This window comes from Colobus angolensis, unplaced genomic scaffold (assembly GCF_000951035.1).
Source record: "Colobus angolensis palliatus isolate OR3802 unplaced genomic scaffold, Cang.pa_1.0 Scaffold134, whole genome shotgun sequence".
NCBI classification, from domain to species: Eukaryota; Metazoa; Chordata; class Mammalia; order Primates; family Cercopithecidae; genus Colobus; species Colobus angolensis.
Genome location: NW_012114422.1, coordinates 7,043,424 through 7,069,315, shown reverse-complemented (window position 1 = coordinate 7,069,315; position 25,892 = coordinate 7,043,424). Strand labels below are relative to the sequence as shown.

At 33.0% G+C, this 25,892-nt stretch overlaps 1 protein-coding gene across 2 annotated transcripts in view; it reads left to right on the top strand.

Moving 5' to 3' along the window:
- The window catches only part of CSMD3 (CUB and Sushi multiple domains 3), a 1,254,780-nt gene that overhangs the window by 853,966 nt on the left and 374,922 nt on the right, over nucleotides 1-25,892 (top strand). For both annotated transcript variants that reach the window (XM_011934353.1, XM_011934352.1), the window contains one exon: nucleotides 21,533-21,702. In XM_011934353.1, the coding sequence (XP_011789743.1) occupies nucleotides 21,533-21,702 (170 nt within the window). The remainder of the gene's footprint in view (nucleotides 1-21,532; nucleotides 21,703-25,892) is intronic.

The window sequence follows — 25,892 nt, the reverse complement described above, 5'->3', positions numbered from 1 at the left end:
TGTTCAGTTTCCATGTAGTTGAGCGGTTTTGATTGAGTTTCTTATTCCTGAGTTCTAGTTTGATTGCACTGTGGTCTGAGAGACAGTTTGTTATAATTTTTGTTCTTTTACATTTGCTGAGGACTGCTTTACTTCCAACTATGTGGTCAATTTTGGAATAAGTGTGAGATAATTTTATTTTCTAAGAGCAATCCTCAAATTGGAGAAATGCAGCCTTTGGTGCAAAATTAAAGTGTGCTCCCAGGAAGGATTAAGGAGTAGGAAATTATAGAGACCAAAAATGCAAGATGCAGTAGGAAGGGGGAATCAAATGCAGGATCTGGACTAGATGGCCTTTAAGCAAGACATCAAGTATCTCTTTTTATTGGCTGGCCTCAGGAAGTCTGTTGCTGGTCAATTGGTGAATTTCCATCTGCAATCTGTCTTGGCCCTGACAACAGGAACTGGTTTTAATAAAAAGATGATCTGGACCAAAATAAAGATGCAAATAATAAAATTATTTTAAGTGAATTAAGCCCCAAAAGAAGCAATTATAGGCATTAACTTAATCATGAATATATTTTATAATATATTCAAGCATAAATAGAGAGTGGTTTCAGTATTAGACCTCCTCTCTAGGATACTGATAAAGCCTATAGCTAGAAATAATTTCAGTTAATGCCTTTGTTCTGGCTTAGATTTTCAACTTTCTTTACGGTCCTTACTCCTCATTGCCAGTCCACATTGTCTGTGTCTGTACTCCATGATGGTCTGATTGAAAACTGGTTTAGCTAATTTGTATAAAGGAAGTACTGTGATACTTTCAGAACGTTGCTTTGAGAATACAAAATACATGACTGCTCTTTCACCAAGCCATGGCCTCCTGATTCTGCTTTAACTTTGAGCGCCTCAATTAGCCCTGGGGAATTCATTTTACCTGTCAGCTGGGACATACTTTAACACAGACATCAGATATTTCACTCTGAAATATTTTAATATGTCTATTTTCAAAATAAGGCCATTGTCCTACATCATTGTAGTACTGTTACTACATTTGGAATCATTTAACACCCAGTTCCTACTGAAATTTCCAAAAAATTTCCCCCAAATGTCTTTCAAAGCTACTTTGTTTTTCCCGAATTAGGAACTAAATCAAGATCCAAGTGTACTCTTTTTATTCTAATTCTTTAGTGTTTTTTTTCCCTATGACCTGACATGTTGAAGATATTGGGCCAGTTGTCATGTAGAATATTCCACATTCTGGATTTTTCTGATTGCTTTCTTGTTGTAACATTGAACATTTTGAGTCGCTATACCCCCACTCCCAAACCCACTCCACTTCTATCTCTGGTTATTTATTATGTTTATTATGTAATCAGCAAGTTAAGTCTCAAGCCTTGATTAGATCTTGATTGAACGTTTTTTGTTGTTTGTTTGTTTGTTTTTACCATAGTCCTTCATGGGTGATGCTTGAACATAATTTTACATCTCATGGGTGTTATATAATATCATAATGTCCCACTATTATGGATGTTGTTTAATCACATGATCAAAAGTGATTTTTTTGTTAAGATAGGAGAAAGATACAACATGTTTGTATGCTAATTAAAATGATCCAATGAGCAAGAGAAATTTATTATTTAAGAGAATATCCAATTAGTGGAGTGATGCCTTTGGGTGGACAAGAGTAATGTGCAAGCTGAGTAGCTGGCCTTAGGAACACAAGTGGATCAGCCCAAATAATGGATCACATTAGAAGGAAATCAGAGAAGGTGGCCACAGATGCAAGTCTGTGGGATGATATGGTGCAAGTTCTTTTTCGATTACTTTCCTTTTCTCTGTGAAGTAGGAAGCAGGATCATGAGCTGAAAGGATGGAGAAGGAAACATTGAATCTTAGAGAAGAGAAAACATATGAAATAGTTGTTAAAAAAGAGAAGAGTGAATGGATAGGATATATTGAAAGCACCAAAAATGGGACAGAATTTTCATTTTGAAAGAATGACAATAAACTAGGAGCTTAAATTCTGTCAAGGTATGAGGCAGTTACTAGATGACTGAAATAGGAGAGGTATAGTATGATAATATGTGATCTGAGCCAAAAATAAAGGAAGAAATATTGTCTACCTAACAGCAGTGATGAGCAATAAGCAATTCTACCCCACCTCCATCCCAGTAGAAAAAGGAGTATGGGAATGAGAATAGCCACTAATTAAGAAAACTTCAGAGAAGAGAAAGCAGGGAAAGTAATATTAAAATTATTCATGTGAGTTATGATTTCTGATCCCACCACTTACAAACTGCATGATATTTTACTTAAACTACCTGTGCCTTGGCTTCTGAAACTATACAGCGGACATTTGAATAGTTTCTACCTAGGACTGCTATGAAGATGACATATATGTAAAATCTTAAATCAGTGCTTGGTATGTTATTAAGTGCTCAACAGCTGATATTATTACTTTAGAACCATTAGTGTTGCTATGAAGAATTCAAGAGGGTCTACTTGCCACTCTCCAGCTGATCCTATAATGCGTAATCTCTTCACATGTTTCCCTATACTGCAACCTCTTCCCAAATTCTTTGGATTTCTTAATCCCACCCCATTAGCATACAAGACAGAGAATGTAAAGCTACAATATATGGTGAAGAATCCTCAAAGAATCTCAACCCCATCAACTGTTCCTAAGAAACTATTATGGTGAAGACTAATGAAAGGAATAGCTTTTTATTTACATCCATGCAGACCTTAGGTCTGCTGAAATAAAATTTGGTGTTTACGTGTCTGTTATACCTGACTAATAATTTGTCTAATGAACATAAGAACCATAATGAAATGAGATTTTTTTATCAGGAAAATCAAAGGCATTATTGAATTGTTTTAGCAGGTTGTGTTTTATGCCTTTAAAACCTGATTTGGTTCTCTTTATCTGTGGGCTTTCCTCAACTTCTATAGGCAAAATTGGTTATTTCATTCACAGTACTCCCACCAAACTTGTTCATGTTTGTTTTTATGGCACTTAGCGCATCACAATGCAATTTATCATTTAATCTATTTGTTTAATTCTTCTTACTCCCAGCAAATAGCAAAATGACTGCTTTGTAATAGAATTTGTATTATTCTATCACTGGTTTAAAGTGTAATATTTTAATTCAGAATACTTTATTTTAGATGCTTAGATTTATGTCACATAAGTGAAATTTGAATATATTTTGTTTTATATTGACAAATTGTGTATTTTGTATGCACTCTTGCAGTCCAGTAGATAAAGAAGGCACATTCTGAATTTAATTTCATTAGCTAGAATCTGTAATGGGAATATAAAATGACTCAACATGTGTTGTTGCCAGAAACAAATGCCACCCTAGTACTAATGAGTCAGATCTAGTTTGAATGGCAGAGCCATCTAAAAAGTCAATAGTCTATTATAGAGCATGTTTTGGAGCAAAGCATACAGCTAAACACTTTCAATGCTTAGCTATTATGCTTCTCATGATTTATTTTAAAATTTTTAGACTTTTGTTATAGAAATTTTAAGTTCCCATTGAAAGTTGGACTACTCTTCTCTAAAGAACCTTTTATGTCTCTTTTGGCTATTAACATAAAGAAGACAATAACTCATTATTAAAATTAAAGTAGTAAAACCCAAGATGGTTTATTTCCTTGAATCAATTTGGTACATTTCAGAGAATGTAAATATTCTCCATGTTACCTATAAGAAATGCTTTATGCTTTTGGGAAGATATTCATCAAGCAGATATACCTTACTGACCTGGATATGGTTTAGGATTGGGAGTCTTGCTCCTAATTTTTGTATTCACAGATGTAAAGTCAAGGGTTACCTGCATTATGAGTGGCATTTCTTAGTCACTCCATCTCTGAAACTTGAAACACTTGAGCTAAAATTTGTCATAATGAAGAATTGTTCACATACTGATTTTGTTTTCTCTTCATATAATTATTATACAAAAAAGCTTTAGCCCATAGTAAATCCTCTCACATCTTAAAAATTCATCTATAATGTCACATTTTCCAAGAATTATTGTTTGCTTTATAGTATTTAATTATTGAATACTTTGCATGATGCATTTCAATTCAACTCGAAGATACAGAGAAAGAAAGCATGAAACTTCTCTCTGAATTGAAATACTGACATTTAATACATTGGCCAAAGAGAAGGCCATCATTGCAGGCTCAGTATACTCCCAGAGCATGAAGTCCACTCCATTCAGCCTCCAGAGAAGAGCTAAGAGATGAAAATCAGAAGATGGTGCTCAGCTGATGAGGAGGCAGTCAGACATAGAGACATTCCTCATGTGCCTTTTTATGTTTATTTGTTTTCTTTCATTTTGTGAAGCATTAGGAAAAAAGACCTGCTTTGTGAATTCTGCAGAACTCAAAAATTACTAGTACAAATGGTCTTTGGACATTTATTTATTGGTTAATAAGATCATATACAATAGTCTTCTTATTTTATTACCAGTAAGAAGAGAATAAAAAGTGAAATCAGCAACAATGTATATTTCAAACAGCTGGAGAAGTCTCATATTGGTCGCTGCCATTTGAAATGTGATAGTGGGAACTAGGGAAATATTAGAGAATGGAGATCGTATTTGAGACCCAAAGGACAGGGAGCGAAAGAGATCAATACATTCCTGTACTTTTTGCTGAAGCTCCTTAACATTGTGTTTTTTAAATTATTATTTTAGCTTTATTGAGGTATAATTGACAAATAAAACTTGCATGTATTCAAAATATACAACGTAATGTTTTAATTATACATCTGCATTGTGAAATGATTGTAATAATCAAGCTAATTTACGTATCTATCCCCTCATATCATGTGCCCATGATGAGAATATTTAAGATCTCTCTTCAGCAAATTTTAAGATTATAATACAATGTTTTTAACTATAGGAACCATGCTGTGTGTCTGGTCTCCAGAAATTATTCATCTTACAACTGTAAATTTGTACCCTTTGGCCAACATCTCACCATTTCTCCTACCCCCCACCTTTGTTAACTAACCTTCTACTCTGTTTCTGTGAGTTCGACTTTGTTAGATCCCACATGTACAGGAGATCATGGAGTATTTGTCTCTGTGTGTCTGTCTTATTTCACTTTCCATAATGTCTTCCCGGTTCATCCATGTTGTTGCAAATGTCAAGATTTTCTTCTTTTTAAAGGCTAAATAATATTCCATATTGAATAATATTCCAAATATGTATCACATTTTCTTTCCCATTCATCCATCAATAGACAGTTAGGTTGGTTCTTTCTATATCTTGGCAACTGTGAATACTACTGCAATAAACATGAGCATGCAGATATCAGTGATTTTATGTCCTTTGGCTATATACCTTGAAGTGAGATTGCTGGATCACATGGTAATTCTATTTTTAATATTCTGAGGAACCTCCCTACTATTTTCTATGTAGCTGTGCCAACTTAAATTCCCACCAACAATGTATAAAAGTTCCCTTTTCTCCATATCCATGCCAACACTTGTTATCTTTTTACTTTATTATAACAGACATGCTAACAGATGTGAGGTGGTATCTCATTGTGGTTTTGATTCGCATTTCTCTGATGATTAGTGATGCTGAGTACCTTTCCATAGACATGTAGACCATTTGTATGTCTTCTTTGGAGACATGTCTACTGAAACCTCTAGCACATTACCTAATAGGGTTGTTTGGGGTTTAAAAAATAAAACCATATGAGTTTCTTGAATATAATATATATTAACCCTTTGTCAGGTAGGTGTTTTGCAAATATTTTATTCTTTTTTTTTTTTTTTTTTGACGGTGTCTCTCTCTGTCGCCCAGGCTGGAGTGCAGTGGCAGGATCTCAGCTCACTGCAACCTCCGCCTCCCAGGTTCAAGCGATTCTCCCGCCTCAGCCTCCTGAGCAGCTAAGATTACAGGCATGCACCACCACACCCAGATAATTTTTATATTTAAAGTATATCGTCTTTTTTTGTTGTAGAGACAGAGTCTCACTATGTCACCCAGGTTGGAGTGCAGTGGTGTGTCCTTGGCTCACTGCAACCTCCGCCTCCCAGGTTCAAGCGATTCTCCCGCCTCAGCCTCCTGAGCAGCTAAGATTACAGGCATGCGCCACCATGTGTTGCCTTTTCATTTTGTTGATTGTTACCCTTGCTGGGCAGAAACTTTTTAGGTGATGTAGTTCCATCTGTTTATCTTTACTTTTATTGTTTGTGTTTTTTGTGTTTTATCCAAAAAATCATCTCTGAAATTATAATTATAGAGCACTTTTTCTGTTTTCTATTAGAAGTGCTAAGGTTTCAGGTCTCATAATTAAGTCTTCAATTCATTTGGAGTTGATTTTTGTGTATGTGTAAGATAAAGAGCCAATTTCCTCTTTTTGCATATGAGTATTGGCTTTTCTAACACCATTTATTGAAGAGACTCTTCTTTTCTCTTCATGTATTCTTAGAGCCTTTGCTGAAGATTAATTTATCATATATACCTGGGTTTAATAGTTTTCATGCCAGTATGCCGGTATTGTATTGTTTTGATTAGTTTTGTTTTGTAATAATTTGAAATCAGGAAGTATGATGCCATCAACCTCATTCTTCTTGCTCAAGATTGCTTTAGCTATTTGGCTCTATATTAATTTTAGTTTGATTTTCTAGTTCTGTGTAAAATGCTATTGGAATTTTGATAGGTATTGAATTAAATCTGTATACTGCTTTGGAATGTATAGGTATTTCTACAATATTAAGTCTCCTTACCCATGAACACAGGATGTTAATTTATTGATAGCTTCAATTTTTTATTACTGTTTTACTGTTTTCAGTATGCCTTTCACCTCCTTGGTTAAATTTCTACCTAAGTATTTTGTTCTTTTTTATACTATTATACATGGCATTACTTTCTTAATGTCTTTTTTGAATACTTCATTGTTACTATATGGAAATACAACTAATTTTTATATGTTAATGTTATGTCCTGCAATTTTACTGCATTAATTTATTAGTTCTACCAGTTTTGTTGGTGGAGTCTTTAGAGTTTTCTATATGTAAGATGATGTCATCTGCAAAGACAATTGCCTTCCTCTTTTATGATTCAGATGGTTTTTATTTATTTTTCTTTACTAGTTGCTCTGGCTAGAACTTTCAGTGCTACAGTGAATGGAATTGGTGAGAGCGGGGATTCTTGTCTTGTTCCTAATCTTGTTTGACAAGGTTTTGACTTTTCAATGTTTGATGTTTGCTGTGGGCTTCTGATACATGACCTTTATTGTGTTTAGGTGCATTCTTTCTATTACCTCATCTTTTGGAAATTTTTATCATGAAAGGATATTGAATTTTGTCTAGTGATTTTTCTGCATCTATTGAGATAATTTTGTCATTCATTTTGTTAATGTAATATATCACATTTATTATTATCTATACAGTAAACTGAAATATATTACATCCCAGGGATAAACCTAACTTGATCATGGCACTGTTGAATTTGGTTTGTTAAAATTTTTTGAGGATTTTTGAATCTATGTTCATCATGGATATTAGCCTGTAAATTTTTTTGGTAGGTTCTTGTCTGTCTTTGGTGTCAGGTTAATATTGGCCTTTTAAATGAATCTGGATGTGCTTTCTCCTTTTCAGTTCTTTAGAAGAGTCTGAGAAAGATTGGTATTAATTTTTCTTTAAATGTTACATAAAATTCTACACTGAAATTATTAGTTTCTGAGCTTTACTTTGATGGGCGATTTTTAATTATTGAATCAGATTTCTTACTCATTAATCTATTTATATTAATATTTCTTTATAAGTCTTCATAAGTAGTGTTTTTCTTGGAATTTATTCATTTATTCTAGATTATCCAATTTGTTGGCATATAATTGTGATGGTAGTCTCTTATGATTATATGTCTGTGCTATTAGTTTTAATACCTCCACTTTCATTTATGATTTTATTTATTTGAGACTGCTCTCTTTTCGTTAGTGTAACTAAAGTTTACAAATTTAGTTTATTTTTTCAAAAAACCAACTCTTGGTTTGTTGATGTTTTCACGGTTTTTCTAGTCTCTGTTTCATTTATTTCTGCTCTGATGTTTGTCTTTTTCCTTTCACTAACTTTGAGCTTAGCTATTTTTTTTTTTTTTTTTTTAGCTTGAGGGGTAAAGTTAAGTTGTTTATTTGAGATCTTTCTGTTTTCTTCATGCAGCCATTTATCAATGAAAACTTCTCTCTTGGACAATGCTGCATCCCATAAGGTTTTGTATGTTTTCTCCTTCATTTGCCTGAAGATATTTTTAAATTTTCCTTTTGATTTCTTCTTTTAACCATTTATTGCTCACAATCATGGTGTTTAATTTCCATGTATTTGTGAATTTTCTAGTTTTCCTCCTGTTACCAACTTCTAGTTTTATACCATTAAGTTGAAAAAGGTCCTTGGTATAACTTCAATCTTCTTAAATTTGTTCAGACTTGTTTTGTGGCCTAACATGTGATATGTCCTGAAGAATATTCCATGTTCATTTAAGAAGAATGTGTACTCTGCTGCTGGTGAATGAAATGCTATATCTGTTAGGTTCATTTGGTCTATAGGGTAGTTCAAGTACAGTGTTTCTTTGTTGATTATCTGCCTGGATGATCTGGGGTTCTGGAGGCAAGGCATCCCATACACCTCATGGTAGCCTCTCTGTTGGAGTCAGTGGAGCTATTAGTAGCTTCTGCAGCCTCCCTTCTCTCCTTCCAGCCTCTCCCAATTACTGAGCAGTGTCAACCACTTCTGGATTCTAGGTGAAGCAAGAAAGAAATGGGTCTATTAGACAGTGTTCTGTATGCTGGAGGTGTCAGGCACTCAGTCACTATGCTTTTACTTTCCATGTAGGAGAAATCATGGGCTGTGGGAGCTTCTCTTAGCATAGAGCTGTGCCACCTGGGGTACAGGTGACATAGGCAACCTGGTGCTATTCTTCCTTTGATAAGTCAATTTTTGGATTTTATGATGCCACAGTCTGTTGGAACTTCTTCACTGGACTTCCAGATTTCCACAAAGGTACTTTTGTTTGTAGATACTTGTTTAAGTTGATGCTACTTCAGAGGATGATGATAGAAGCTCCTGTTTCACCATCCTGTGCATCTAATTAGCTAGTGCTGCTTTAAGTGTGAGGTACAGAGCCATATCTCTGCTTTAAAGGCCTAAGCTTATTAGAATGAAGGGCAGGATTGACAGATTATGCTAGAAATTCTTTGTGATAAATTAACTGCAATTAAGCATAATATAAATTAATTAGGATTACATTTTTGTAAAATGAGCCTTGAAACAGGTATTTTTTCCAACTTTTATTTTAGATTCAGGGGGTACATGTGCAGGTTTGTTACATGAGTAAATTGCATGTCATGGCTATTTGGTGTACAGATTATTTCGTTCCCAGTTAATGAGCATAGTACCTAATAGGTAATTTTTTTAATCCTTGCCTTACTCCCACCCTTCACTTTGTGTCTACTGTTCCCTTCTTTGTTTCCATGTGTACTCAGTGTTCAGCTCCCACTTATAAGTGAGAACATGTGGTATTTGACTTTCTGTTCCTGCATTAATTTGCTTAAGATAATAGTCTCCAGCTCCTTCCATGTTGTTGCAGAGAACATGATTTCATTCATTTTTATGACTATGTAGTATGCCATAGTGTATATGTATCACATTTTCTTTGTGCAGTCCACGGTTGATGAGCATCTAGGTTGATTCCATGTCTTTGCTACTGTGAATAGTGCTGCAACGAACATATGTATGCATGTGACTTTTTGGTAGAACAATTTATATTTCTTTGAGAAAATACTCAGTAATGGGCTTTCTGGGTTAAATCATAGTTCTATTTTAACTTCTTTGAGAAATATCCAAACTGTTTTCCAAAATGACTGAACTAACTTACATTCCCACCGGCAATGTGTAAGCAGTCCCTTTTCTTTAAAGCCTCACCAGCATCCATTATTTTTTGACTTTTATTAATAGCTGTTCTGGCTGGTGTGAGATGATATCTCATTGTGGTTTTGATTTATATTTCTCTAATGAGTCATGAATTGAATATTTTTTATATGCTTATTGGCCACATTTATGTCTTCTTTTGAGCGGTGTTTGTTCATGTCCTTTGCCCATATTTTAATAAGGTTGTCTGTTTTTTGCTTGCAAACTTAAGTTTCTTACAGATTCTGGATATAGACCTTTGTCAGATTCATAGTTTGTGAATATTTTCTCATATTCTGTCAGTTGTCTGTTTACTCAGTTAATACTTTCTTTTGCTTTGCAGAAGCTCTTTAGTTTAATTAGGTTCTCTTTCTTAATTTTTGTATTTCTTTCTATTGCTTTTGGCATCTTCATTATGAAACCTTTGCCAGGAGCTAGGTAATGGTGTTTCTTAGGTTTTCTTTCAGAACTTTTATAGCTTTAGGTTTTACATTTAAGGCTTTAATCCATCCCGAGTTAGTTTTTGTATATGATGAAAGGGGAAAGAGTCCAGTTTCAATCTTCTCCATATGCCTAGCCAGTTATCTCAACACTATTTATTTTTTGCATAGGGAATCCTTTCCCTTATGCTTGTTTTTGTTGGCTTTGTCAAAGATCAGATCATTGTAAGCATATGGCTTCTCTTTTGGGTCCTCTAACCTGCTCCATTGGTCTATGTTTCTATTTTTATATCAGTACCATACTGTTTTGTTTATTTTGAACTGTAGCTATTCCTATCAAACTATCAATGACATTTTTCACATAATTAGAAAAAAAACTACTGTAAAAATTCATATTGATGCAAAAATAAAAAGCCCAAATAGCCAATGCCATCCTAAGCAAAAAGAACAAAGCTGGAGGCATCACACTACTGGCTTCAAACTGTACTGCAAGCAGTTCTTAAGGTCTTCTGGGCTTTTTGAATATTTACTATGAGTAATGCACTAAAAATCTCCCTTGCCCTTCTACCTTCCAAGTGAAAAAATGTTCATTTAACTGAAAATTTGCATATTAGTTTGAAAAATGTTAAATGATATTAGTTTTGGAGAGCATAAGTGGGAATGCATGATCTTACTTTGAAAAAAAATTTAATATTATTTATTCAATAAAATCTTAATCAATATTCAGCTTAAGTGACTTAATGAAGATTTTATTTCTCATAAAGTAACTTCTAACCTGGTTTTATTTGATTTTTGTTTGTTTGTTACCAGTGTCTTAACTTACCTAATATATTCCTTACACATTCATCATACAGTTGACACTTGAACAATACAAGTTTGAACAATTCACGTCCACTTATATGCAATTTTTCTCTGATAAATGTATTAGAAAACTTTTTGGAGATTTGTGACAATCTGAAAAAACTCACAGATGAACCAAAAAAATAAATAAATAAATAAAAAACCTCCTAACCTAACCTAAAAAAAAAAATAGAGAAAAACACAGATACGCCATGAATGCATAAAATATAGGTAAACATCAGTCTATTTTATCATTTGCTACCATAAAATGTGTACAAATCTATTATAAAAAGTTAACATTTTTCCAAACTTACCCACACAAACACTTACAGACCGTGCATGGCACCATTTGAAGTGGAAAGGAATGTAAATAAATATAAAGATGCCATATAAAATCACAACTGCATAAAATTAACTATGGTACATACTGTACTACAGTAATAATTTCTTAGCCACTTCTTTATGCTATTATGGTGAGCCCACGTGTTGCAAGTATTTGCTTAAAGTACCATATGGTGTCAGTCATCTTCACATGAGCTATTTTTCTCTCCAGTACACTGCATAGTGCAGTAAAATGTGATTTGTGTAAGTTATAAGTTTTTGTTGTTGTTGTTGTTTAATGCAATACCATAAACTGAATAATGCCATGGATATGAAGTGACACTAGCAATGCTGGAAGTATTCCTAGGAAGCAGAAAAATGTCACGCTATTACAAGAAAGACATGAATTGGGCCGGGTGCAGTGGCTCACGTCTGTAATCCCAACACTTTGAGAAGGCGAGACGGGTGTTTCACTTGAGGCCAAGAGTTTGAGATCAACCTGGCCAACATGGTAAAAGCCCTTTATTACTAAAAACACAAAAATTGGCCTGCCATGGTGGCACGCACCTGTAGTCCCAGCTACTGGGGAGGGTGAGGCATGAGCAAAGATAGTGCCACTGCATTCCAGCCTAGACGACAGAGCAAGACTTTGTCTCTCTCCCCAGCTCACCAGCGAAAAAAGTGAATTGCTTGATATGTACCATAGATTGGTATCTGCAGCTGTGATGGCCTAGCATTTCAGACATTTGATTCACCTTGTAAGCTGATAACATAAACTTACAGTATCAATAAATGCAGTACTATAAATATCTTTTCTTGATAACATTTTTGCTCTAGCTTACTTTATTGTAAGAATATAGTATATAATACATATAAAATACTAAATATATGTTAATTGACTATGTTATCAGTGATGCTGTGGGTCAACAGTGGACTATTAGGAGTTAAGTTTTGGGAGAGTCAGAAGTTAGACACAAATTTTCTTTTCTTTTTTTGAGATGGAGTTTCACTCTTGTTGCTCAGACTGGAATGCAATGGTGCTATCTTGGCTCGTTGCAACCTCTGCCTCCTGGGTTCAAATGATTCTCCTGCCTCATCCTCCCAAGTAGCTGGGATTACAGGCGTCCGCCACCATGCCCAGCTCATTTTTGTGTTTTTAGTAGAGGTGGGTTTTCACTCTGCTGGCCAGGTTGATCTCGAACTTCTGACCTCAGGCGGTCCACCCGCCTCGGCCTCCCAAAGTGCTGGGAGTATACGTGACAAATTTTCAAAGCATGGAGAGTCAATCCCCTAACCCTTGATTTGTTCAAGGGCTGATTATATTATAAACTTCTCTTTAAATGTGCTGAAAAAAATCTTTTAAAAGTTTTGTTTGCTATAACATTGGATTGAATTAGATATTGGGGGTCTGTCAGTAATACAAAAAGCAGCCTAATATTTAAGAATGCTTGGCTTATTTGCTTCCTTATCTTTTCATGAAAAATTATTAGATAGTGACCACTCTAAAGTAATAGAGGAAAATGCACAGGAAACTGTCTGCTCCCATTGGCTTCTTTTTCTCCTGCCCTACTAGAGAAATTTAAGGTTATGCTTAACCTGAAACTTGTGTCTCAATCTATGAATAGAAAAACTGTTTTTAACATCCCTAATACCTATGGTTTAAGATTAAGTATAATTTTAAGTATTTAATTAACTCATTACAGAGAACATATTTCCATGGTGCCAAGGCAGTTATGAAATTAGAAGGGACACTATATAAAAATATTAATTGAACTAAGTAAAACTAAAAGTTACTCCTGCCTTTCCCTTTTCCCCCAATACCAGGAAAATTAATATGTTTAAATTGAATTGCCTTCTTTCCCCTGAATCTGCCTTTTCTCTTCTCAGCCAATCAAAATTCCATGCATTCTTCAAAGTTCAGCCAAAATGCTACCTTGTTAATAAAGCATTCTCTGACTTTTTCATCAGAAGCAATGTCTCTCTCCTTAAACCTGTAAACATTACTTCTTACTTTCTTGCACCTTTTGCTTTGTAGCATAGTAATTTATAGAAATTCCTATAGTCTTTGAGAAAGTGAACTTCCTTGATCGTATGGTTGTATCTTATTTGCCTCTGAGTGGAAATAACATGTAGGGGTTAAGTGTCTTGGATCTGGAGACAGACCCATCTGTGTTTAACGTTCACCCATTTTGTGATCTTGGGTACCTTATTCTACCACTCACATCTTCAAATTTGTCTTCAGAAACACAGGTTTACTTCATTGAGAAGTGTATTTAAAGAATTTAGAATAGTAAGCACTTAACAGCTACTATTAGCTATTGCTATTGCTCATCTCAGTTTCAGATAAGGTGTGCATATAGTATGCAGAGAAATTAAATAAATCTATTAATAAAAAATCCATACTAGATAAAAGATAATCTATTAGATAAAGGAAGTATATTTTGTTCTTGTTTTCAGCAATTACTACCTCTCACACTTCCAAGAATAATGAATCTCCCTTTTTCTTAGTATTCCTACCTCCTTGTTATTGAATTAACAGTATTTATTGGGTTTCACGGCTCTAGAGAAGTATATAAGAATCATGGGATATAAGAAATATTATGACATGTTTCCTCACTCTCAGGATACTCAACACTACAATTTGGTTTGACCGTTTGACTAAAATACATGAAAACAATACTGTTGCATAAAGGATTGCCTTCTCTTTGCATCACAAAAATGTATAAAATTATTTTAAAGAGGAAAGAATATTTATACAGAAACATTTTTGACATAGCCATAATTATTGTAATACCATTCTTACCGGTTGAGTTAAATGAGATAGTCAAAGGTCTACACTCTAAAGGTCTTGTCATTATAAATTGATAATAATCTTGGCCCAATATGCAGTGTTCAAAAACTAATGAAAACAAAGCAATCTATTTTGAGCACAATGTTCATATTTTTTCATTGAATTTTAAATAAAAAGCCATTTATTTGAAAACTACCATAGAATTTGTTGTTATTTTTGAAGCATTTTTTATTATATATATGGTGTTCTATAGTAGTAATTATAGTGTACATGGAATTTAAACCCATGTCTTAAGTTATTATATTTAAAAATCACATAGATTTTTTTCAAGTGGCTTCTTAGCCTAGTTTTAAGTTATTAGATTTTTGGGTGTTCTGACTCAGAGCTAGCATTTTAAAACCCCAGTCACCCTCCACCTCTGTATATTCCTTTCGCTTAAAATATAAACGTCCTGAGATGTTTTTAATTCAAAACTAAACAAAAAACAAAACAAAACCAAAGACAAAAACATCAAAAAACAAAAAAACCCTTCCTTCAAACCTGTATCACCTCTGACCCCTTTACAGAAAATATCGTAGTTCCTGTCTTCTCAACCTCTTAATTGCCCAAGTCAATGTACTCTCAGTTTTCATTTTAATTAAACTCTGATTTAACACTGATGGCAATTATTTTCTTAAAACTATCCTCTCTTTACTATTCCATGATACCACCTTCTTTGAATGTCCCTTTAGTCTACCTGTTAAATTCTCTTGCTGAGCGTACCTTTGTCTTAGTTTGCTTCTCTTCTCAATATGTGTGTGTGTGTGTGTGTGTGTGTGTGTATATACACACACATATATATGCATGTGTGTGTATATATATATATTCTCTGGATAAACCTTTCTGTCTGTGGCTTTAAAAAATCAACCCCATGGGTACAAATATGCCTAGCTGCTTGGTGTACTTTACTTGACATCCAACAGGCATACCAAATTTATCTTGTGCAAAAATACATTCATTAGCATTATAATCAAAGCCACTGCTTGTCTTCTTTACCTTTCCCTCTTTCATGCCCCCACACCGAACTTGTCTCCAAGTTCTATAACTTTTACTTTGGCATCTCCTCTTCCTCCATAGTTGGAGCTCTCATCTTCTGTCTGTAACACTACAATAATCTTCTCTAGGATTTTCACCCTTTAGTAACCCTAGACTACAATTCATTCCTCATAGAGCTGCCCTAGTGGATTTTTCAAAGTTGGTCATGTTTTTCTCTTTTTAAAACTCTTCTATGAATCTCTATTGCCTACAGGATAAAGTCCAAATGTCTTAGAATGGTGTATGAATTATTGGTTCTTCTAACTAATGTCAATTTGGTTTGCCTATTTATACTTTCATTCAAGTATTTCACTCTGCTTGGAATCCCTTCTTCATACATTTTGATTACATTTGGAACCACATTTCTTACTCAAATCAAGAATAACACAGTCATGAAATCTGCCCTAATGTAATTCTCTTGTGGCTCCTTTAAAATGTACTACTCCTTCATTTTTGCCATTTCAGCCTATTACACGAACTTGTATCATACTACAGACTACATGTTAGTGCATGTACCAGTTTCCATGTGTGCCTCTTTTTTGGAGTACATATCACATGAGGACGAGGACCTATCCCCAAGACCTAATACAGTATCAGGCATATCCATAGTTATTTTTATTAAGAACATTATTTTTAATATTTAACTCAGCACAGCAGACCTTCATATCTGTTCATGGAAAGAAGAAAAGATGAAAAGACAATGTCAGATTATAGGAAATAGTCAATATTTTTTAAAGAAAATGATATAATTTATTTTAAAAAGTTTTGAATTTAAGCGTTTCAATTATGACTGCAATTCACACATAAAAATATAATTCTACATGGTAAAAAATGATTATAGAAAATGCATTAAAAACAAATGCTTAAGGGAAAAAAGTAACTATGAAACTTTTTTGAAATTCTTCAAAAAAATGTTTAAACTCTTGATTTATAAATAACTTTAAGTAGCACCAGTTTGCACATGGATACATACATGTATTTAGATAGGCTAAAAGGAGAAAGCCAGTTAAGTACTATTATTGCCTACGAAGAACAAAAGAAAGAAAAAATAAGACTGTATGCAAGTAATACTAATGGATTCTCATATTCTCAGTAGGGGCATAAGGAAATTAATGTGTCTTTCTACCCTACAATTTCTACCCACTTCTGAAAATCCAAGTATTGTTAAAATGCCTATTTAAGAAAATAAAATATTTTTGACTAAAAATTTCTGAAAAGCAAAGTGTTATTAATACTTTCAAGTTGAAAAGGCATCTTAGGAGAAGTGCTCCAAAAAAAACACATAAAAACAAAAAAACTTAATAACACATTTTACCATATTTCACAATTTTTAGATGTCCCATTTTAAAAAACTAACATCTGTGAAATATGTATGTATCTGACAATCAATGACTATTATAGTGTATTGGCAGCATTTTTGCTTTTTTACAGACACATAACAATGCCTTTTGTAATCAATGATATCCTAACTTAATAAAATAAAATCTAAATTATATTTGGAATATAGTGGGTTCAACTAGCTGATAAAAATGAAAAAAGCCTGAATTCACATGCAAAAAAGAAATGATTGATTTGGATTTGATCCTCATATGATCCTCTATGAGCAAAATCATGTATTATCATTATTTTTCTTCTGGTAATAATTAAACATATGGAAAAAATATATTTCTGCTTAATGCTACTCCTAATTTGACTTGCATACCATATGTTTATGTTTAAAAACATTGTAAGTTTTCTGAACAATCTAAATCAAGTATATTTTGTCTGCTTTCACAAAACAGTTTGAAAATAAAGAGACTCAACTGTAATGCAAATTTTTAAAAAAGTAACTGTGAACTTGACTGATCTAGACATTTTTCAGATTTCCAGTCAAATTGCTGAAAAGCATTTTATCAGTTTATCTAAAAATATATGACTGTATGTACACAATAGATGCTACCAGATGTTCTTATCCCAGTAATGGAGATTAATGATGCATGGCTTGTCTGTTTTTCAGTTAGTATGAAAATATTGAAATTCAATGGGTATCCCTGCTCTAGTGAATTCTTCACTGTAGCAATGACTCTTATCATCAGATTTCAGTGCACATCTTTCCCACTCCAATCCAACTAAAGTCACATTTATCAACATATTATTTTCATATTCAGCAAAGAGTTTCATATTGGTAACTCAAATAGATATCTTAACCTGTGCATTTAAATAAAAAGGTATTTTATGTGAATAGGATTTGCTTTTCAGAAAAGTCGTCATATACAATGTGTACACTGGAAATTGCACAGAAAATATTTATATGCTACAAAGAACACTAAGTACTTATTCTCCAAAAATATTTTCTTAACACTGCTAAATTATGTAATGTTTTCATATTACTAATTTTTATTATTTAAAGATGACACCACCCCCTAGTTCAAATTAGAGAGAGGAAACATTACTACCTAGTTTTACACTGATTATTTTGTAAGAAATCTTTATTATCAAACATAGGCTTTATCAGTTAGTGGCATCAGTTATCAAGAACATAAAACTCACTCTAGACCAAGACATGAGAGAAACAATGTCCTGGGCTTATGTTAATGTGGGAAGAAGTGTACTTACCTCACCTCCAGAAAATATTGCAACCCCTAAACTCTGAAGCAGTGGTTTCCTTACCCAGAATCTCAAAAAATTTTATAAATGTAGCTCATTCAGTCTCCTTTTTTGCTCTTCAAATTCTGCAACCAACATTCCAAGCCTTAAAGACAAAAGTATTTCCTCATCACAAGAACAAGCAGCTCACATCTAATGACTTCTCCATTCACACACACCTAAGAAAGAACATTTCTTCTCCTATCACACCAGATAAACATCCTCAGAGATCTACTTCTAGATCAACCTTGCACAAAGAAAGCTTTTTCACATCAGGTCTTTCAGTTCCTAGAACCTGTCATTATCTCCTCCGTCTCCCACCCCCTCCAATAATGTTTTTAGATATGTTTCTTTTGTTTGGAATATTCTTTTCCCCCACTTGCCTTCTCCCTTCACCCTTAATTTACTCATCCATTTTCAAGTTGCAGTACTTCAGAGAGTCTTTCCTAGCTATTCAGGACAGGTTAGGGCTCTCAGTTAATGCTTTCACATACTATATTTTTATTTGAGTGATTGTATGATAAACATCCATCTTTTCCACTGGAAAGTAAGTCCCATAAGAGCTTCAACTATTCCCCTCACCACCCAGTACATAATAAATATTTCATAAATATATATGGAATCAACCTATTTATTTGTGTTTCCAAATCACAGCATTCTATCATGTGCCTGTAGCGACTTCAAATATCTTTCAGTACATTCTCAACTAAGTAAATAAATTATTTATATTACAGTGACCTTGTAGTTTTTTTATTGTAACACATTTTTTACATACATGTTTTATTTTACATATGCTATTCCTTACAGCACCTGACTGAAAACATTAACATTGACATAATCTTCTGAGTCACACGCTTGTGATTATTCAGTGATAGCGGTATACTCTGCATAAATGTCACTATGGCTGAGAGATAACTTTTTCAACTTGCCTTTACCAGTTGGATCTTTACGATTTGCTTTGCTCAAATTCCTCTTTCTCATGTAATTGACGTTTTCATATATGAGCTTGTCTTCCTTGTATCAACTAACTATGCTTCTCTCTTGTAGTCAGCTGTTCTGCTGCTAGTTTCTTTTCTCAATTTTAACATATCTTAAGAATATTCAGTCACAGTTTGCCAATACTTATCTTCTCAGTTTAAATAAACTTTATGAAAACTTGCTGTGCTAGTCATGTTATATATAATGAAAATTTTGAAGTTACGATATTTTTGCTGGGCATTCATAAGCATGGAACCACAACTATTATTCTTGAAAATTATCTGTGATATTTTAATGTGGTGTTGCTTTTTTCAATTTCGTTTACCATCACAGCCACCCGATACTGAAAAGAACCGTAACAGTTTAATTCCATATCAAGTAATTTTCCTCATGGGCCATAATTTTCTTTATTCACATCTCTTGGGACCAGAGGTGGTGTTCATATGCGAGAAAATAGCACGTTCAAAGGCTCAGAGTGTGAGACTGTGGCCAAGGGCCAGTAGTAGCTCAGGGTAGCTAAATCGCAAGGTCCATGGCAGAGAAGGCTAGGTAATAGCTGAACAGGCACACTGGGATCACTTTGTAAATGGCCTTGTATGACATTCTCTGGATTTTGACTTGCTGATCATCAGTATATTTTAACCAGAAAGTGCAAGATTAGATGTGCAATTGAAAAATATTTTGTCGACTTATTCCAGACAAGAACTAAAACCATTTATATTTTCAAAACTTCATGACTCTGTAAAATAAAATAATTAGCATTTCCTTCTAAATAATCTAATTGACAAAAATATATGTGCATTTTAGATCACCTGTGTAATCCAGATTACATTTGTCTTCATGCCCCCACAAACATGCTTATATTCCAAAAAGCTAGTAGAAAGAAATAAAGTAGAAATAAAATGTAAATGATTTCCACTAAGTGATGGATGCCTGGCATTCTCTTGCACTATGCAGATGAAAGTTTCTCAGCAGTTCACAGAGGCATAATATGAGGGAGAATCAAGTTGTTACACAGCATAGAGTAATTAAAGGTGTAGCAAACTCTAAAAGCCTACACTCTAGCAACTGTTACATGATCCACATTGCCAAAGGCAATTTTAGGAAAACAAAACCTTATGCCTCATTAGATACATGTTGCTACTTTTTATTTTATTGTTTTTGTCATTTTGTTCCTGTATTTGTAAACTGGTTTGGTATTATAATTGTGCGCAGCTAAAAGCGTAAAGATGTCTCTATTTTTTGAACATGTTTAAGTAACATTGAAAGAATTTAAATCAGTATTAGAAGTTTGATTTTTTTTTCTTTAAAAGGAATTTAGAGGAACCTTTTATTGTGTAATACTGTCTGTTAGTATAACACCATTAGTTTTTATTATTTTTCACACAATGTTGATATTATACTGACTGCTTCTCCTTGATCATTTTTATTTCAATAGGCTTTTGTTTCTTTGTCTTATTTTTGTTAATGTTTAAACATTTAAAAGGTAAAGCAATTCATTATTCACCTTGTTATCTACTTTCTCTGACTGTTCCCATAAATCATTATTTTTAAAATCTTATTTCTGGGAAAAAAAACTTGCTTTTTTTTTTTCCTTTTCAGTTAAATATTTGAAAATGTAAATATTTTTGCCCTATGGTTTGGTAACATGAAGTTATTAGATAAGATAGAAAGCTGAGTTTATTGAATTTCTGAAACATATTTAAGACTTTTAAGAACTTATTGTTTGTTTTTGCAATACTGCCACAAGCTTTTTATGTTGAAATACATTAAAATTAAATTCGAACTAAATTTGTTGAGAAGTTCTCACATTTTCCTAAATGTTTAGATAGTTCCTCAAATTTTGCAAAATTAGTCCTGAAGGTTTAGCAAAACCATTTTATCTATTATGAGAATGCCTTCATGTAATCTAATTTTCTATACTGAGAAAGGTGATATAATTTCCAAAGATGCCCAATTTGTTACAATTATTGGTTAACTATTATTACCAGGGGTGTTTAACTATTATATCAGTTTTCAAAGATAATGTAATATTTGATTCCCTTTTTATTATTGAAATTCTTGTATCAGCAGAATACTGAGTACTAGGAGAAAAAAGAAGGGTCAAATTAATTAAAAAGGTACAAATGTTTTAAAAGATCAAGTTAGAATTATTCAAAACCAAAATTAATATAGGTCCCTTTCATTTAAAAGAGGTAAATTATAAATTTAAATGTATTAAATTTATCAGAAATCTACAAATGCAAAATATATTCTTAAAATTGTGCTCTCATCCTTTCCTATGCTATCCTTTAATCCAGGGGGAAAATTACTACAACTGTTGTATATTTTCATTTGTACACAATTGTCCTCTCCATGAGCTGTAGTCTCTTCCTCCCATATGTTATTTGTGGAGGGAATTAATCATTTACAACATAAAGTAATTCTGTATATTATTTTTCTGCTAAACTTTAGGTAAAATAAAATGCATTACACTTCCATACATGACATTGCTTGAAAATGATACTGCTATCTATTAAACTATACTTCAATATTCTGTTTTACCTGCAGCTGAATGTGGTGCATCTGCAACAAATAATGAAGGGATTTTGCTGTCTCCAAATTATCCACTCAACTATGAAAACAACCATGAATGCATTTATAGTATTCAGGTTCAAGCAGGCAAGGGAATCAATATTTCAGCCAGAACATTTCATTTAGCACAAGGAGATGTTCTTAAGGTAGGTGAACTCAGACATACTTGTATTTTGATCATTTTTAGCCATTAAATATACACCAGTAGATAAATATATATGCCTATATATGTGTGAATGTATATAGTATGAACTGTAAGTTGATTCTGCCATTCATGCATTCAAATTATATATTAATTCTCATTTTCTATTATAATTTCCATTAAAATAGTATGCTTTGTTTCCAATTTTTATTTATAATAAAAGGTAACTTTTTATTTTATGATACATGAATTTTAATAATACCAAAATAAGAAAACTTTAATGCCAAATATCTTGTCTAATAAGTATTATATATAAAACATTATCAAATGACCATCATACAATATGTTTCTTTGTCTTATTTTTGTTAATGTTTAAATATTTAAAAGGTAAAGCAATTCATTCTTCACCTTGTTGTCTACTTTCTCTGTTCCCATAAATCATAATTTTTAAAATCTTATTTCTGGAAAAAAAGCAACTTGCTTTTTGATGGTCATTCGATGGTCATTTCTTCAAGAAATGTAATAGTGATTTGTTTCTATTTGTATTATATTGTCTATAACATAACTTATTTATTTTTGTTAATATATGAAGAATCTTTCGCATTTATGACTGGATACTTTTTATGAATATATAAACCTAACAAGTCAATGTCTATCAATTAAGAAAAAATGTACTTTGTTGATAATGACTAGTGGTATAAACATTATTTAAACATTTTGAAATAATCAAATGTCTACTTTTCTAAAAAGACAACATTTTGGCAAATAAATATTTTCATAGTTGCTGATTTGTATTTTCAATATAAATATTTTGGTAAATATGATTTATATTTATCATTAGAGTAAAATTAAACACTTCTAAAAGTCACATTTAAATATTTTAAAAATAATTATATAGTTTTGTTTTTCTAATCATTAAGATTTTCTTAAGCCAGGTGAAAAATTCATTATACTTCTGTTTTCACAAATCTTGAAGAAAAAAAAAATAGAATTCCAAATTGGCTGCAGGAGGAGAATTTTTTTTTTTTAATTAACGATTTTGACGTTATTGGTTAGTTTCTTTTTTAAAAAAAATATTATTTCATGATAATTGATGGCTCTCTAACACAATAACACTATATACTTGTAAGATTTGTATAGGCTTTGGGGAAAATTTCTCACAATGTATCTAGATGTATACAATTTCTTTTTTTTTTTTTTTTGAGACGGAGTCTCGCTCTGTGGCCCAGGCTGGAGTGCAGTGGCGGGATCTCGGCTCACTGCAAGCTCCGCCTCCCGGGTTCACGCCATTCTCCTGCCTCAGCCTCCGGAGTAGCTGGGACTACAGGCGCCCGCCACTTCCCCTGGCTAGTTTTTTGTATTTTTTAGTAGAGACGGGGTTTCACCGTGTTAGCCAGGATGGTCTCGATCTCCTGACCTCGTGATCCGCCCGTCTTGGCCTCCCAAAGTGCTGGGATTACAGGCTTGAGCCACCGCGCCCGGCCTGATGTATACAATTTCAATATTAATTTAGGATCAATATATACATTCTTATTTTCTGCATTTTTCCCCAACTGGCAACGAAATTCACTATGTAAAACTCTTCCACCTCTAGTTCATTGTTTGGGTGTTTCTGTTAAAATAAATTATGTTTGTTCAATTGGAGTCAACATTGAGATTAATAGGTTGCTTGTATATAAAACTGAGGCAGTGCTTTTTATTTTCAAGCAAATTATACGGGGAAATGTACCAATACATAGATAAGATCTGTGAGCTAGTCTAGCTACTACTCTGTATTGCACAAGCAACAATAATAAACGTGTTGGTGAGCTAAAATTCAGGACATGTTTCCTTACATCTATCACTCATGCCTATTACTGTTCTCCCTAAAATATTTCTTTGTGATGCTTAAAATGCATCCATTTCTTTTCTATACTGATATTATTTGGAGAATTTATTTGGGATAACAAATGATTCTTTTTCATAATAAAATAAAACTTTCTAACCAAGATCTTACTTTTTTGGAATAAAGCCACATGCATTTCTGATATGTGCTACCTTGAGAAGGGTGGCGCTTCAGTCATAAGTGACAACACAGGGGTATATAATAGGGAGCAATGAAAGAAGGCAGAAAAAAAGAAAAAAAAAAGACTCAATTTAAGGGCCTTTAAAGGATTTCTTCAAATACAGATTTCTCTCATATGTGTAAAAAGTTAAAAAATTTATGTCCCCAACGATTTTTAAGAATTCTTTAATTTTCCAAGAATATACATTCTCCAAAGTTAAAAATACTATATCCTAAATATTATAATAGAAACACATCAATTCAGTTATCCTTCTACTCAAAGACTTGCCTGAGATTTATTTTGAATTATTACTTTAAAACAGTTTCAGCAAGTCACTCTATAAATACAATTTAGGGTGAACTTTTAGATTCCAAATTTGTCTTCTTCATGGTCTCTCTGCCAGAATAAAAGATAAGATGCTTAATGTTACCTCATTCTTCCCATTAATCCGATGGGCAACTATTAGCTGAAAGATACCCTTTAAAATGGACACATTTAGTTATATACAAACAGAAAGATGAACCCTCAAAAAGATATATTATTAATTCTCAAAAATTATGGAGCGCAAAGTCATCTTAGGGTGGAAAGTTATTTGCCTAATTGAAAACTAATCCATGAAAGTTAATCCCCATCTGCAGTACTTTACAATATCGAACAGAGTGGAGTCAGTTAGATTCCTGTATTTAGACTAGGATATAATAAGAAATAAAAACAAAGAGTCCAGTATAAAACCTGCTGCCCCTTGACTGAGAGAATTTTAAATCATTGCTTTTTCTTTTATGTGGTAGCATTGATTACATTTTTTGGAATGACACTTTCTTGTAATCCTTATATGAGAATCAAGTTGAGGAGGAGAGATTTTTTTCTGGTTTCATTTACTGTATGACATAACTATATTGGATCCTGACCAAAGCAAAAATAACAATAACAACAATAATATGTGTGTGTATCTACATCTATTTCCATGCAAACATTCGTGTACAACTTTTGTCTCTGAGAGTTCAATGTCCAGGAAGGCACTCACTTGCTCACTCACCTGCTGTCTTTTTTCTTCTCTCCTTCTCCTTTCTTTCTATAAAGAACTTTAGTTATTTAAAATCACACCAGTGGAGTTTGCACCAGTGAGTTCTAAGTGTAAGCCATCATATGACTCCTCCAGATTTTTTTTTTTAAGTTTTGATTACTGGCACTACTCCTAGGTTTTCTGATTCAGTTCATCTACACGTGGGAATTTGGATTTTTATAAAGCTCTCCAGATAATTTGATGACCATCAATGTAGTAATTAAGATTATATCCTTCTTTGGCTCTAGTGTTAAAATGAAGAACGTTTATATATCAAAATATTTTACTGTAGTGCTTCAAAGGTAGCAGACTGTTACTCTAAATAATAAAAATTGACCTCAATATTACTAGATAATTTTGAGTCATTAACTTTATACCAGATTGAAATCTTTTTTTTGTAAAACTTTTTTGTTCATTTGTGTCATTTTTCAAAGGTGGATAAATAATTTTAATAGCATCTGAGAAAATCCTATTTAGGCAAACAGAACATTTTCTAGCCACAAAAAGGTAATAATAATAAAAATAAATGAAATAAAAATTCCTATGGTGATTCTTACTTAAAGTGGAAAGGAAATTTCACTGCATCCATTCTGAATTGAACAAAACTGGTGCAGAATGATCATTTAGGAATATATCTTTTTTTTTTTTTCCAGTGTGGTTACTTAATGGGTATTTTAACCTGTTCACTATGAACAACCTTGACTAATTATGTGATTTTATAATGGTGATAGAACAAATATAAAACCTATCCATGATTGTATAGGAAACTCTTATAATTTAGATCCCTTCAACTATTAATGTTTACATATACGAACAGTAAGTGGGTTAAGCGACAATTTTCTTGCATGCTACTTACTTATTTTTGGAAAACTTTAATGACACACCACAGGTAGGTTTGGATTTCACTTGACACTGCAGCTTTAAGGAATCTAAAAAGATATATGAACTATATTTTGTTTACAAAAAAACTTTAATGCTCACATTAAAAAAAAACTTTGAGGCCGGGCGCGGTGGCTCAAGCCTGTAATCCCAGCACTTTGGGAGGCCAAGACGGGCGGATCACGAGGTCAGGAGATCGAGACCATC